This window comes from Rhinichthys klamathensis, unplaced genomic scaffold, assembly GCF_029890125.1.
Source record: "Rhinichthys klamathensis goyatoka isolate OS25496 unplaced genomic scaffold, OSU_Roscu_1.1 h1tg000115l_1, whole genome shotgun sequence".
Lineage (NCBI taxonomy): Eukaryota > Metazoa > Chordata > Actinopteri > Cypriniformes > Leuciscidae > Rhinichthys > Rhinichthys klamathensis.
The window spans coordinates 478,165-495,122 of NW_026606652.1; the positions used below are offsets into that span (position 1 = coordinate 478,165).

The 16,958-nt window shown below is 40.6% G+C and overlaps 1 protein-coding gene across 1 annotated transcript; it reads right to left on the bottom strand.

Moving 5' to 3' along the window:
* Positions 1-3,128: 3,128 nt before the first annotated feature.
* On the bottom strand, positions 3,129-16,478 carry LOC130088217 (uncharacterized). Its single transcript, XM_056254881.1, has 14 exons — positions 16,408-16,478; positions 16,134-16,208; positions 15,905-15,997; positions 15,356-15,671; positions 14,730-15,015; positions 14,305-14,538; positions 14,115-14,206; positions 13,890-13,994; positions 13,459-13,652; positions 13,168-13,332; positions 12,786-13,030; positions 8,892-8,975; positions 3,263-4,318; positions 3,129-3,154 (listed from the first exon to the last, which is right to left on the bottom strand). Exons 2-14 carry the CDS (start codon positions 16,196-16,198, stop codon positions 3,129-3,131), a joined length of 2,961 nt encoding a protein of 986 aa, XP_056110856.1. The 5' UTR covers positions 16,199-16,208; positions 16,408-16,478.
* Positions 16,479-16,958: the final 480 nt, after the last annotated feature.

The following is a 16,958-nucleotide window of genomic DNA, read 5'->3' on the forward strand; positions in this document are numbered from 1 at the left end:
AATGATTTAAAAACAAAGACTCAAATTTTAAACTCAATTCTCTGTTTGACTGGTATCCAATTTAGAGAAGTTAAAATCGGAGTAATGTGATCAAACTTTCGACTACCAGTTAACAGTCTGGCAGCAGCATTTTGTACTAGTTGAAGGCGGCCGATGGATAATTGGTTAGCTGAGCTCCAAGATAAAGTGAATTACAATAATCAAGTCGTGAAGTGATAAACGCATGAATGACTATTTCAAAATTCTTCGGAGAGAGAAAAGATTTGACTTTTGCAAGACGCCTTAAATGAAAAAAGCAGGATTTAACGATGGAATTAATTTGTTGTCAAACAGGAAACCTAGATTTTTTGCAGATGAAGTAACATGAGGATTTAACTCATCAAGATCTAGAGTACCGGAGTCATGACGATCACTTGGTCCAAAGAATATTACTTCAGTTTTGTTCTCATTTAGTGCTAAAGAATTTTGTGCCAGCCATAGCTTCACATCCTGGAAACATGCAAGCAGGACTCCTAAAGAGCTTGAATTATTCTGTTTAAATGGAAAATACAATTGGGTATCATCGGCGTATAAATGAAATGATACTCCGTGTTTAGAAAAGATAGAACCCAATGGTAACAGATATAAAGAGAATAATATCGGAGCTAGAATAGATCCCTGTGGTACCCCACAGGAAAGATGTGCTGCTGAGGAAGTGCAATTTCCAATGCACACAGAGAATATTCTATTAGTTAAAAAAGATTGAAACCAATTTAAAACGGTGCCGTGAATGCCTAAATTCTTCAGTCGAGAGATAATAATTGAATGGTCAACCATATCAAAAGCAGAGCTGAGATCTAAAAGAACCAGGGCAACAATTATCTAATTATCTAATTACCTGTAGCCAGCATAATGTCATTAGTGACTTTCAGTAAAGCGGATTCGGTGCTGTGTAGTTTTCTAAATCCTGACTGGAAAGTATCTTATAATGAATTTGTACTCAGAAAGGAATGTAGTTGATTGAGAACAACCTTTTCTAAGATTTTCAAAATAAATGGAAGATTAGAAATTGGTCTGAAATTACTTAAAACTGATGTATCAAGATTAGATTTTTTTCAAAAAATAAAAAATCAGGCCCTATGATATCAATAATTTGCTTTAAAAAGTGTGACGGAATAATATCATTTGGACAAGAGGTAGGTTTTAGATGTTCAACAATATCTCTGCAAGTAACTAGAGAAATTGGATCGAACATGCTCCAGGTAGGTGAGCACCTAGGCACTTCAGGGAGAACAAGAGAACCTGGCGTTGTTTGTGGTCTTAACCTTATTGTCTTTGTGACAAAAAAAGATGAAAAGTTTTCACATAAAAAATCAGACACATCAGGGAAAGCATCAGCCACAGGGTTTAAAACAGAGTCGATAGTGGAAAATAAAACTCTTGGTCTATGGTGATTTTTGGAGACAATTTCTGCAAGATACTTTGATTTGGCAGACTTCACAGCTTTCTGGAAACCATGTAGAGATTCTCTTAAAATATCAAACGACACCTGCAGTCGGTCTTTGAGCCATTTGCGTTCTACTCGTCTACAATTTCGTCGAAGTGAGCGGAGCGGATAGAGTCGTTGAACCAAGGTGAGGATTTTTTGATAGAGCGTTTAAGTTTTAAAGGAGCAATGTTATTAACAATGTCCAAGCAGGTATTACTAAAAAAAACTTAAATATGCGTCAGCGTCCGGGCTTTCAGAGATCCATTTCGAAGCTAGTAGTTCATTAGCTGCATTATAGGCAGTGCAAAAGTCCTCGCTGGCTGTGGATGAGAAATAAAGAATCCAACGTGCCTGAGCAGATTTCGCATTTGATCGACGAGATAGGCCAGTTGTAAAAGTCACAGATTTGTGATCAGAAAACCCATTGTCTCTTTGTCTCCACTTGTCTCGTTTACAGTCTGAGGGAGACGCACGCTGTAAACAAAACAATCTTTGCAAACATGTCTAAGGATTTCGACACAGAGGAAGACTTGCATTTTTTTGCCCAGCCATATTTATTTGAACCCGAATACACGGACACAGCAGATAACACGTCAGCAGCGTCTTACGTCAGCAGTGTCACTGCGGACTCGTGAACGCGGATTGACAACAGAACCAGAAGAGAATACAATGCTGAATAAAGTCGTAGTTTTTGTTATTTTGGGACCAAAATGTATTTTCGATGCTTCAAAACATTCTAACTAACCCACTGATGTCACATGGACTACTTTGATGATGTCTTTATTTCCTTTCTGGACAAGGACAGTATACCGTACATACATTTTCAATGGAGGGACAGAAAGCTCTCGGACTAAATCTAAAATATCTTAAACTGTGTTCCGAAGATGAACGGAGGTCTTACGGGCTTGGAACGACATGAGGGTGAGTCATTGACACAATTTTTGGGTGAACTAACCCTTTAAGTCTGATAGCAGCACCTCCTCGTTTGCCGCGTCTTTTACGGCGTTTTTTGCAAAGAAAAGTAGAGGTGTGCCGACACAGGTGCTCCGGAATATTCATCCAGAACGACGAGGAAAACGGGTGAGGACCGCTCCATAAATCCTTGTCAATATCGATGACTGCAATTTTCATATCTAGCAGCATTTGCCGATCATACGTAAAGGTTGTAGGCCACGTTTTGATCTCAGAGACGCAGAAAATACTAAAAATAATCCACAATAGGAAGAGCGACAGACGGCTTGCCAAACACAACGGCGCCATCTTGCCTCCGCTGCATATTATGATTAATCTTAATATGTACTGTATATCATCTATATATGATTGCAAGGTGACTGTATATGTGAAAAAAGACAGTACACCGTTTTAATTTTATGGTTTTGCGTATCAGGATATAATAAAAAATCATCTGGTCATTAGCAGGTCTTAAAATTAGGTAAATACATCAGCTGAACAACAACACTGTCACGGGGTGGTTCAGGAAGGACAGAAGAAGGAATAAATCCAAAGCGAGTTTAATTCTCAAGACAGGCAAACGGGTGTAACAGCGTGTCAAACACAAACAATACCGAACACTGAACTGAAGACTGGCAGGAACTTAAATACACAATGATGATTAACACAAATGACAGGCAGCTGTGAGGAAGGTGATCAGTGTCCATGGTTACAGATTGGTGGCGGGAAACAAGACTGAGGAACACATGTGAAAAATGAAAACAAACTGAAAGTCAAAAAGAAGCCTAATGGTGACAACGCCCCCCTCCGGCAAGGCGCGTCCTGGCGCCGTAACGAAATGACGGAGGGGGGGAATCGGAGGAGGTTCAGGTGGTGGACGAGACGAAGACGAAGTGCAGAAGAGAGGCAGGATGGTGAGGTGCCGACGACGATTCCCTGACGGCACAGATGTAGATGGCCTGGTGGCGCAGACCCAGAGCCGTCCAGTACCGACAGCCCACGGCAGAGTAGACGGATGGAAGAGACCAGGTGGAGAAGAGGCTGATGGTAGCTGGGGGATGACCGACGGAGACATGGTGGCAGGATCCATCGGCGCAGCCGGAGAGCCGGTGGACTCCAACGATGACGCTGGTCTTGGAGACCCAGGCGACATCGCGGCGACGAGTACAGGAGGTGGAGCCAGAGTACCCGAGAGCAGAGGCGGAGGTGGAGTGACGGAGGACAGAGGTGACGCCGAGGGGAAGGAGGAGCCCGCTGTAGCAGAAGGGGTGGAGGGACGGAGCGTAGCGGACGGACCGTAAGTCCGTGGCGAAGGCAGAGTGACGACTGACCAAGGGCGAGCCGGCAGGACGAGGGAACCCGCTGCAGCCGATGGTTCGAGGGTCTCTGGTGGAGGCGTAGGTGGGAGGAGCCAAGACAGAGCCGGCAGGTCGACAGGCCGAGAAGGAGTGCAGAGGACTGAGGCTGGAGGCGGAGCCACGAGATCCTCATGCCTGGGTGCTGCGGATGGTGGGCTGACCTGCATCTCAAAGTCAGGGGGCCTCCCCAGAGACGATGTAGGGCAGCGAACATCTAGCAGCGTCGGGGCTGGAGAACTGGCTGAGTGTAGTGGAGCAGTGGAATCTGACAGGTTGACGACAGGGTAGACACAGTCACTGGAAGGGTCTGAGGATGATGGTGCAGATGACGGGTGGGATAGGGTGGGAACCGGTGTCTCCTCAGAAGAGTCCTTCAGCCAGTCCTCATAATCCGTGGATTGCGTGCCCTCGTCCTCAGATGTCGTGGGCTCACACCCCTGGTCAGACTCCTGTTGGAGCTCCTCCTCCGGGGCGAGGGTCAGCTCTGTCCTCTTAATCTCGGGCTCTGGCTGGTGCGTCGCGGCGGGTGGTAGCTCTCCGTCTGCGGGGGGCACGCACGAGTTCTCCGGAGAGATCGTCTGGGAGATCGATGCGCTGATGGAAGTTGGCCCCGATCCAGAACAGATTTTTCAGGGTTTCGTCGTCGAGGGGGCTGGTGACTGCAAGAACACAAAAGTCTCTTGTGAAAGTCAAAAAGTTCTGGCTCTTCTCTGCGAGCAGGATAAAGTCCAAATTATCCATTTTTGGGGTTCGGTATTCTGTCACGGGGTGGTTCAGGAAGGACAGAAGAAGGAATAAATCCAAAGCGAGTTTAATTCTCAAGACAGGCAAACGGGTGTAACAGCGTGTCAAACACAAACAATACCGAACACTGAACTGAAGACTGGCAGGAACTTAAATACACAATGATGATTAACACAAATGACAGGCAGCTGTGAGGAAGGTGATCAGTGTCCATGGTTACAGATTGGTGGCGGGAAACAAGACTGAGGAACACATGTGAAAAATGAAAACAAACACATGACACATATAACACGGTGTCATTATTTATTTAAACACCAAAATGGAGAAGCTATGTGTGACAAACTAAGTACACTGCTTGTTGAGACACTTTTAGCAGCAATAACTTATTTCACTCTTTCACATCGTTCTGGAGGAATTTTGGCCCGCTCTTCTTTACAACGTTGCTTCAGTTCATTGAGGTTTGTGGGCATCTGTTTATGCACAGCTCTCTGAAGATCCCGCCGCAACATTTCAGTCGGGTTGAGGCCTGTACTTTGATTGGGTCAGTGCAACACCTTGATTCTTTTCGTTTTCAGCCATTCTGCTGTAGATTTGCTGGTGTTCTTGAGATCATTGTCCTGTTGCATGACCCAATTTCAGCTTTATCTGTCGGACAAATGGCCTCACATTTGAATCTAGAATACTTTGGTATGCAGAGGAGTTCATGGTCGACTCAAAGACTGCAAGGTGCCCAGGTCCTGTGGCTGCAAAACAAGCCCAAATCATCACCCCTACACCACCGTGCCAGACAGTTGAGGTGTTTGTGCTAATATGCTGTGTTTGGTTTTTGCCAAATGTGGCGCTGTGCATTATGGCCAAACATCTCCACTTTGGTCTCATCTGTCCAAAGGACATTGTTCCAGAAGTTGTGTGGTTTGTTCATATGCAACTTTGAAAACCTAAGCCGTGCTGCCATGTTCTTTTTCTAGAGAGAAGAAGCTTTCTCCTGGCAACCCTTCCAAACATGCCATACTCGTCCCGTCTTTTTCTAATTGTACTGTCAAGAACTTTAACATTTAACATGTTAACTGAGGCCTGCAAAGTCTGAGATGTAGCTCTTGTTTTTTTTTTTTTTTTTTTTTTCAGTTTCTCTGAGCATTGCACGGTCTGACCTTGGGGTGAATTTGCTGGGACATCCACTCCTGGGAAGATTGGCAACTGCCTTGAATGTTTTCCACTTGTGAATAATCTTCCTCACTGTAGAATGATGGACTTCAAATTGTTTGGAAATGGCCGTATAACCCTTCCTAGATTAATGGCAGCAACAATTGCTTCTCTAAGATCATTGCTGATATCTTTTCTCCCTGGCATTGTTAACACACACCTGAATGCTCCAGACCAGCAAACTGCCAAAACTTCTGGTCACGCTTGTTGATGATTAATTAATCAAAGGCATTTGTTTAACAGGGCATGACTGCTACTTACCCTCTTAATGGAAGCAGTAAGGATACTAAGTTTGTCACCCATGGCTTCTCTATTTTGGCCTAGTTTTTGCTAAATAAATAATGACACAGTGTAATATGTCAAGTGTTTTTGTTCATCTGAGGTGGAATTACCTAATTTTAAGACCTGCCCAGGACCACATGTTTTTTTTTTATGTCCTGATACGTAAAACCATATAATTCAATAGGGTGTCCTTTCTTTTTCACATGTATTTTTCCTAGTTAGCTACGTTGCCATTTCAGTCATATGAGCAATTAAGATAAATGGAAATGCTAACAGATAGCTTTCTCCAGATGCTATAGACCACCTTTTGGTTTAGACATTTTTTTATTTGTTTTTTTATTTCATTTAAGTTTTCTTTTCTTTTTAGTTTCCACACCACACTTGTATATTAATGTTCTATTATGTTCAAGGTTTGTACTGCAAACACTGGTTCTAATTTACATTCAAGAAGAGAACAGATTCTGTAACTGATTACATAGTAAACATGTCGCAAATCTTTTCATGTGCAGGCCTTTGGCGTGGTCAACACCTTTGACAAACTGTTTTTGAGTCATCAATAGAGAAAATCTTTATTCTTATTTTATGATTTCCAACCTTTATTCTTTTTCTCGCATATCTTATTGACAAGAGGCGTTGTCAAAACAGATGTTCTGCAGTGCAGCCCTCAGCTAATTTTATCTGGACATCAAATCAAAGTGTAATCATTATTGGAGGCTTTGCCACATGGAGTGAAACATTGAAGTAAGATCAATCCAGCTTGAGTGTATCACTACAAACAGCAGAGCTGGTTTTTTTTCTGAGCAGTGCTGAAAGTTGCACTTGGAATGCCAATAATTAAAGGGGAAAACTTCTTGAGCAAAAAGGTTTTCTTTTTTTTTTTTACAAACTGGCCTAGTCGTCCATTACTGGAAAATTGCATGCAACATAATTGTGAGCATTGTCTAATTATAACTAATTACATTTAATTGACTCCTCATTTATCAAAATGGTTCATTTTCTGTCAAAAAATTGTGACAGCCATTGTGACTCCAAAAAACAGTTAAGCAGCCAGCAACATCCACGGAATATGTTGTAAGCTGTGGTAACTCATCATCCATTTGCCGCACAGACTATAATTAACTCATAAGACCTTTGCGAGGGTCTGCTGCGCCTTTGTGAATTATGCACTGTTAGTGAACTGTGAACTTTTACATTTGGTGATGCTCATCATAAAACACTGAACAATTTACCATGAATTACAGTACATTACCATTTTTTTTTATTATTGTGGCTAAAGTTGATATGGCCTGTGGGTTCACAAACCCAAGGACAGGAGGTGAATCGCAGCAGGTGTGGTGGCACTATCCCAGGATCTAGGACAGTAGATTTCCTCCAGCTGGCCGAAAGCCTTTCCCCCAGGCCGCTGCGCAGCCAGCTACCTGAACCAAGGTGAGACCCTCTGCGCACCGGGGGGAACTTGAATCTTAATGTAAACCGACTCATCTATAAATGATGGCAAGCGGCGATTAATCAAAATGTGACAATGTGTATGGAGGGGTGGCGGAGGTCAGGGGCTCTTTTTTCCCTCTTGGTGCTTTGGAGACTCTGCCATGTTTCTTCTCACTGGTTAGTGAGTTACTATCAAAGCAGGCCAGAGCAGTGGCATTCACAGCCTCAAAGCCACTGTTTCGTCTCTCCAGCTCTGATTAAGGTGTACTGAAATAGAAAAAATATATAGTGCAACATTACAATATTTATGCTGTTGAATGGATATTTCACACAAACGTGAAGATTTGTGAAGAAATGTTATTTGCTTATCCTCATGTCCTTCCAATTCTGTCTGCTGTTGTTTTCCAGTGAACACAAAAGGAGGAATTTGAAAAATATTTATGCAGATCTTTACCATACACTCTTAAAAATAAAAGCTATTTATTGGCATCAATGGTTTGGTGAAGAATCTTTAATATCCATGGAATCTTCCCATTTGACAAAAGGTTATTTATAGTGATAAAAGTGTCTTCAGATTTTTTAAAATGCTCTTCACACTAAGGACCCAAAATTGTTCTTCTATGGCATCACTGTGAATACGCCATTCTTCAGAGTGTAGTGGCCAGGATCCTAAACATGTAAAATAATAATAATAATAAGTATGAACATTTCCATTGAAGGTTTATTTTATTTAAATGAGTTAATACATCATCAATCCTTCTTCCAAAACATGTTTTTGACTTACCCTTATTCACTATGGTAAGCCTATTGTAAGTGTTTATATTTTAGACCTGTTGGGATGGTTTTCACAGGAAATCGCGTATACATCACTCGCCTGTGCGTGTCTCATTATATACATAAATAGAGGAAAGTTGCTCCGGCTACTTTGATACGTGAATGGTGTGGGAGTGGTAAAGATTAGTTGAGAGAGAAGGGTTGACTAAATATATGGAGCATACTAAATATCAAATCTCCGTGGAATCACCCGTTTAAAAAAATGCCGAACAGAGGAGAGTCTGCTGGCAAAAAAAAAAAAAAAAGAATGTGACAGAGCTTGTAATATAGCGAGAATCAACATTGGCTTTGCTTTCCGGAGATGGTGAGAACTGAGGCAGCATTCATCCACTCATTCAGTTTTTTTGCTTCAGAGCTGAGTGGTTTCATACAGCAATCACCTCCTAAAAGAGCTTAAAAGAGTTTCAGAAAGGATCTCTCTTGACTGGAAGATCTAAGCGGTATTTTGCCAGTGAACACAGTGCTCAGATAAGTGCAGTGATTCCCCCCTGGAGCTTCAGTTTAAAAGAGCAGTTCCCCAAAACGGACGGCAAGCGTCTTTTTAAAGATGACTTTCCGTCCTTGTGTTTCTGGATGCGGTCGTTTCTACTGTTTTCATCTGACGGACACAATTTCTGTCTCACATGCCTGAGCCGAGAGCATGCTGAGACGGTGTTCGTGCTGTCTGTGGTCGCGACTCTCCTTCCTTTTGAAGGCTAGAGTCCCCTCTGATGTTACACAAAGCAGAGTCACAAAAATGATTAACACTCTGAGAGACCTGAGGATTCCAGTGGGAGCGTTTCCGCAGGGCAGGTCCCAACGGACATCCCACTCCTCTAGCGTGTCGTGTGCTGTTGAGCTGGGCCGGGCCCTTCTCACGGGGAACCTAGCGAGTCAGATTCAGAGTTGACGCCATGATTGCCTGGTCCCCAGCAGGAATGCAGGAACTGCGCATGGCGGCTGACCTCGCCCTCCGGCTGACAAAAGTCACTGTGCAGGCCCTGATTTTGAGACCACTGTCCGGTATACGTGCCCAAAGATTCCACCTTTCCCAAGATTCCCTTTCGGGAGCAGGTGGTGTACTTGCAAGCACTGCCCCCAGAGAAGGCAGACCCAGCCCTTGTGTCGCTGTGTCCCATTCACGCCCTGCATATTTACATGGACAGCACGCAGAGTTTCAGAAGCTCTGAGCAGCTCTCTGTCTGCATTGGAGATCAGCAGAAGGAAAAGGCTGTCTCCAAACTGAGGTTGGGCTACTGGATGGTGGATGCCATCGCATTGTCATTCCAATCCCAAGGTGTGCCGTTGTCCCCTCAGAGTGTTACCTCCTCCTGGGCGTTGGCACACAGCACCTTTTTGGCAGACATCTGCAGAGCTGCGGGCTGGGCGACACTTTATACCTTTGCGAGATTCTACAGTCTCCGGGTGGAGCCGGTTTCTTCCCGTGTGTTGGGTACAAACAGTTAATGTGTAAGAAGGGTGGCTCTGTGGCTTCCTTGCTCTGCAGGTGAGTTCCCTAATTGGCAAACCCTGGATTGAGTTTCCTCTGAGCATACTTCAGCAGTCTGACTGCTTCTAAAATTTCTGAGGCGTCCAAAGCCAGGCCCAGTACTTGAGATGCATGTCTGGTTGGTCAGCCCTTGTACTGGGCTTGATTCCCCATATGATACCCCCTTGGTAATCCCATATGTGTATTCTTCCACAGTACAATTTCCCTTAGGTTTGGTAAACCTGTGTCTTTCCCTGGGCAGATTCTGTTCTGCCCTGTCTTAGCATCTGTAGTAGTTCCATCCCTGTCTAGCCAGGACCTACCGCAGAGATCTTCCATATGTAGCACTGCCCCTATGGCCAGTCCATATGTGTATTTCAACAATTTCCTCCCCATGGGTAGGATGTAGCCACCGTAGTGTCCCTCTCCACCTGGACTAGGTTCACTTCCTCAGTGTTAACAACTAGTCATGGCTGTAAGGAAAAATAGGAAGAGAGCCGAAGCACTCTTCTCATGAACTAAAATATTAAGAACAGCAGCTACGACCTTCTCCATGGTACGCCATGTAACCTTCCATCCCATTGGCATGGAGGACTATCATTTGGGCTTACGTGGTGCGCTGAGTATATTACGACTTAAAGGTACAATACCTAAGATTTTATGCCGCTAGAGGGAGCTACATTCAAAACAACAACAACGGCTTTGCTTGATGACGACGTGAAGGAGCGCGGATTGATGGGAACTGTTGTTTTCAACTCCACCGTGGATAAATCAGTCAGACGGGAATCGAAAATTTATTTTCATGGATGAGGTAAAGTTCGATTTCTATAAATGTTGCGTTTAATGACATGCTTGTTTTTCATTAAACTGAAATAACCGCAAGAAAAGTAAGGTTTAATAGTAAATTAGTTATCACAGATGTTACTGTAGGCTATATTTGTTGAATTGTGATAACGCTGCGCATTTTAACGTACATTAGAACATACATCATTTGCCAAAGGACTGATTAATCTTTATGTAGAACATCGTATATTTATTTACATGGCCATAAACACCAGACGTGATAAACAATGTTAATAAACTAAACATAAACCTAACGCAATAATACTTTCCTTACATACACTATTACCAAATGCTACATTTGTAATATATAAAATTAAGCATGAGGAATTACAACTTCTATGTGATTTTGGATTATGCATTCCACATAACCATCTAAAAGTTAAAACATTAGATACATTTTAAAGTTTTTTTATGCATATGTATTGATAGCTGTCATGTCATATCTGTTTGTATAATTATTTATATTTTTGTATTTATGTTGCAGGAAGACACAGATAGATCCTCATTGGAAGTATCCATGTCAAATACTGATGAGACCTGGAGTCCTCCCCAGAGCAGCTGCCATGAAGCATCACATGGAAGAACAAAAGGTGTGGACAGAGGAAAAAGAAAAGGGATGGGAAGAGCAAAGGGGATGGGAAGAGCAAAAGGGATGGGAAGAGCTTACAGAGTAGAAGAAAAAACTGGAGCTGTTGAACTCAGCAGTGTAACAAGAGGAAGAGCAGCAAGTAGACGTAGGTCTACAGGGGGAAGACAGGCAGCAAGAGGGAGAGGAAACACTGCATCATCTGGACTGTGTGAAGAGGACAGATTGAGGGTGTCTAGGCTGCAAGAGGACAGGATGTTGATGACACAAGTGAGTATGGACACAGTTCAAATCTCCAAAATAGTTTCAACGTTTGGCATTAACTTTTGTAATGTGTAATTTCAGAATCTTATAGGAAATATGAACTTGGCTGAAGCTCAAGGTCTCCTGCTTAGAGTCATGAATAGAGAACCAGGCCTCATCTTTGATGCCCTCCAACCAGCTGATCATCAAGAGGAACAACAATTACAGGATGTACCTCGATGGTGTTCTTGTACAAGATGCATTGAAATGCCGTCTGATATTGAAAAGAAATGTTGTGGCATGACAGAGGGCACATGTGTAAGCATTTTGCCCCATATGTCGTTATACATATTGGATGAGCAGGTATTGCGCTTGTCACGTCGTTTAAGAAACGACATTTATGCCATTCATGACACACAGGAACCTGGGGATGATAACCGGGAATACCGCTATGCTGCTTACAGAAATTGTGTATTGTGGCAATGTGGTTCACTTGGTGCGGGAAACCGCGTTGTCATCCCTAGCTGCTGTGTGCGCAGAGTACGTGAGAAATTCCCTGACCCAAATGCGCAGTACACTGGATTCATCGCTGCTGTGTTGTAGAAGCATGCTGCTTAGTCAAGGTCTCCTATAAACTTTTATTTTTGTTTATAAGGAATTGTTTATTCTTTATAGTTGTTATTTAAAATTATTTATTCAATGTTACATTATAATTTCTACTTTTATGTTGTCTTACCTGTTTGGTAAAAAATTGTTTTGCCACTCTGCAGTTTAAAATGTTTGCATAACAAATATAAAGTATATGTTATTATATGCTGCCTTCTTCATAAGAACCGGTTTATAGAGTGCTAATGTAAATAAAAAGACTGTTTTTGTATTTTTGTAAGATTTATTTTTAACAAAATAAAATAAATCAAAAAGTGTGAAATGATTTACAATTTATTTACATGTTTGATAACTTCTCTAAGGTGTCATAGTTACAAACTTTTTTAGGTATATGCATCAAGTTTCAGGTTAAAATGTAACTACAAAAACAGTTTGGCAACCTCATTTGAAGGTAAACTTCTGAACATGGGTTTGTTCAGATTTCTGAAGTTTTAGCTCAGTGCTCGTCTCTTGACCCTGGTAGAGTAGAGCTTGCTCCTTTTATTAAAAAAAAAAACAAAAACAAAGAAGTGAAATCCGATTAATAAGAGCAATATATAAATGAAGCATAACGTTGTACAGATCAATATCACTAGTAAATAAATAAGAGAGTTATCATACACACTGTTCTAAATTAGGATAAATAACTTAGTTATATTTTAAATATATATAGAGATTTGCATTAAATTTCCAAGGACATGTGTCTTATATAAGATGTTTTCCTGTACATACCTATGCCTCTACTGACATGTGCCTCCAGAATGCTGTCAACCGATGGAGGTGGGACACTTGGAAGGAGGCCTAGTCTCCTGGGGTCCTCAGGCCTCAGAACCCTACGCCTTGGCATACCCACATCAGCCTGTAGTCTTGTGCGCACAATTTCCGCTTGCAAATCAGGAATGTAACTGTAGTCTTTTGGCACCTTCAAAGCATATACAGTCCATCTACCAGTTTTCTTCTGGAACTGTTTGCGAAAGCTGTAATGAAAAATAATTTTGTTTTAGAAAAAATAAAACACCAAGAAATATATGGGTAATAAGACACATTGGAAGGATGATATATCAAGTTCCACTGAAAGTTCTGAGAGATGGAAAATAAAATGTTTAAATCTTACATCTTTTGGCCATTTTTGTTGAGCATTGGTGGACGATCCTTATGGTGGTTATAATCAAGGGCTGCAAGTAGAGTTCTTGCCTCGTAGACCAGTGGTGAGAAGCTGAACCGCTTGCTGACGTACATCAACAAGTGGTTGTGGAATGATTCCAGCTCACAAGTTGATCTGGAGAAACAAATTATCATATGTTCAAATTTTGAGTAGTATTCAAAACATTGATCATATAGTGATGACTACTGGTGGTGATTAATTCCATTTTGAAACAGACATGAAGGTGTTTTCATAAGTTACCTGAAAGTTAGATATCGGTGGACATTTGTGAGCCACCTCTTTTTTAGAACTATTGCTTCCAGTGCCTTGTGAGCTTTGGAACCACTCTCCAGCCATTGCTTGTCTTGGATTTCAGGCAGGCTACCGTGCAGGCAGTGACCAAGGTACCATTCGTGCTCATTTGTAACGTGGTGAAGCACACTGCTCCATAGTTTCTAAAATACAAATCTTTTAATCAGACCATACACTCAAAGTACAAGTAAAGGCTAGATATTGTCGGTACTGTAATGTGTTTTATAACGAGAATGCTGTACACAAATATAATCTTATCCTAAAACAGAATCTCACTGCACATAGAAGCATTGTACTTGTTTGCATGCAAGTTTGCTACATGGAAATGTCGTCGTATTTAATCACATGTAGAGATGACTACTGGGAGATATATTACTTACAATGAACTGCTGTACCGTGTCTGCCTTTTTACAACAGAACCAGAAGTGATTTACAATGTCCTTGACCCAGTGCAGCAGGATCCTTTGTCCAGATTGCTGTGCCTCCTAAGTATGCATATTACAGATGTGGTTGAATACATTTTGTAATATAAACATTATTATAACAAGTCTGCAAAATATATAGGTTAAAGTATTTTATACAAAATAAAAAAGATATAAACATACTGCAGTAATCATCTTGGCTAGATTCTTTGCTCCATGCCATATGTCCCATGAGTGCAGAACTCCAGTGTCCTTATATCGCCCAGTTATTGGATCTTGTAATGAAAAACAAAAAAACATTTTTATTACATCTTTTTTGAAAAACAATTATATAACTTCCTTTTATATAACATGGCAAGTACTCCCAACTTACTCATAATAGATGCGATTTGTGTGTGTGCATCTGTACATATTTCTGAGATCCGCACTTCACTAAGAAGCTTGTCCATTGTGGTTACAAAAGCCTCTTTCTCCATTATTACAGAATTACGATTGGTCTGCCTTTTATCGATAGTGACCACTGAGATGATTTCCTTAGAATCATTCTCCATTGCTGTGTACGAGCAATACTGGGCACAGTATCCGGGGCTGTCCATTCGTCCATCAGCTGTGTAGTGCAGAAAAAGTCAATACGATTTTTTTTTTATATTCCTTAAAAACACATTAAAATTGTAACGTAACTTGTGAAATACACAAGAGGTCAACAAATTATAGAAATTTAATAATATATAAAAAAAAATGTTATGCATAACACCTTTCAGCACTTAGATTGACATGTAAGTATTGCATAGTACTTACCTAATACAACTACACCATCCTTACTCTTCATACGTTGAATTGCAGCACATCTGTTGTCCTCCCACATGTCCTTTATTGCTCCTAAGCAGTAAGTATCCTGGATTTTTAAAAAAGTGTTCTTTCCTACAAAGCCCATGTTCATGTAATTAAACAGGTGTGCCACTTTGTAGTAGTTATTTCCCGACAGCAGAACGTTGGTGGCCATCATGAAGTCCCCTGCCTGCATTCCAAATTTGAATATGGGCTGTGAATTCCAAGTCCTTACGTTGTGGCCATTTGAACATATCTATAAGATAAAATACACAAGAGAGATTGCAATGCATATAAACAGCGACTTATCTTGTATTGAATAAAATGTATATGGATTACAATTAAAACATACTTTTAAAGTCTTCTTTGGAATTGGAAACTGTGTATTCAGTTATACATAATATAATATTACAACATTGAAAATATATCTTGAACACCTGCCAATTCAAAATATTACACTTGTGTGTGTAGGTTCACTAAGCTAAATAGAGATTTTGAGATTATGATATACATCTTATTTATAACGACAACAACATGTTTTGCGTGACATGCAACTATTAAATATACCGAAAAACTGTTAATTATGTTTTTATTACCCATTGGATGATACTTGCTGTTCCCCTTGAAGTCAGGTGGAGTTCAAAAGGTGGTGAAGCCTGGCAGGCTTTACAATTAACCTCTGGTAGCTGTAGAAGCTTGACCAACTCTTTCAACTGTGCTTCATACACAATAGATGCCCGTTTTCCAATTATGTCTTCCTCACACATGACTTTGTTGCTAGCATTAGATTTAAGGACATGATCTTCATGTAGGGTTATCCCTTCATCTTCTTGTGTAAGATGAACGGTCTCTTCGAGATCAATCACTTTAAGCTCCTTGATTTTTCTGAACTCATTAGTTCCTTCACCCGTTCTGTAAATATATATATAAATATTTACAACATTGTATTAATAACATGTGCAAAAAAAATATTATCTTTTCTATACTTTCTTTTTGTTAACAAAAAGAAAAACAACGTTTAATGTCCTTGAGGTGGCCTGGATGCCATAACCCTTGATAATTTAACAGTTTTAGTAGGTCCATCAACTGATATTATTTTGTTTTATATATTTTTACAGCAAAAAACATGCTTCTTGCAGACAAACCTAAGACAGATAGAGGGAACATAGTCCTCATCAGAATTGCTTTCCTCACTGTCTATTTCCCAGGATGTATCATCTTGGTGTTCAAATTCAATTCTGCAAAATACATAATATCAGTTTAGTACTGGTTGAAGTAATACTAAAAACAATAACTAAATACAATATACAGAGAATTACACAAACATGTGTAAAGAGCAAACTGCATTTTGTAACAATGCATGTCAACACTTACACTGTGTTATGAAGATCATTGGCATCTTCGCTCACAGTAATGGTGGACTCATCATGGAAGCTCATCTTTGAAAAACTGCACCACACCCAAAAAAAAAAAATATATATATATATATATATATATATATTGCTTTGAAATGGCGATATGCATAACACTTTATTGGTTGTGTCAAACTGCAATTTGTGGCTTGTGGAGCCCAACTATATGATAAAATAATTTTTTTCAAAATATCTTGGTATAGTAAGTTACTATTAGTAACACATGTAAAAGTCACCTTTCATGTAATAGCTGTTCATCGCTTCCTGCCAAAGAAAGGCGTTCAACTCCAGGCTCCAGAAAACCCTGGTCTCTGTAAAGCATATTTAATCAATTTATTCAATGTAATTCTATTAATAAACTATGATGAATTAGATAAAACAAATTTGCCAAAGCCTACCTATCTGATGGTGAGTCACTGGACGAAGCTATGGTGGAGAGGGTTTGAAGAGGCATTCCAGGTCTCTTGCAAGGAGTTGACGTGGCTGGTCCTCCTTTTTGGTAACTTTATAAAAATAAAAAAATAAATTTAATGTACATTTGACACATCTTTTCATGTCGTGAAAGTATTTAACCACAGCTACAGTTTGACAAAATTACAGCCAACAGTAGACAACAAGACATTCTAACAATAATACTAATTGTTTTGAATCCTTTACTGACATGAAAATTGAATACAGAACACGGTGTTACTCACCTGTCAATTAAAACACATGCAAGATCGGCGTCTCTTTCTAGTTCGAGTTTTTCACGAAGTTCTCTCCATTTAGGAAATGCCACACCGATGTT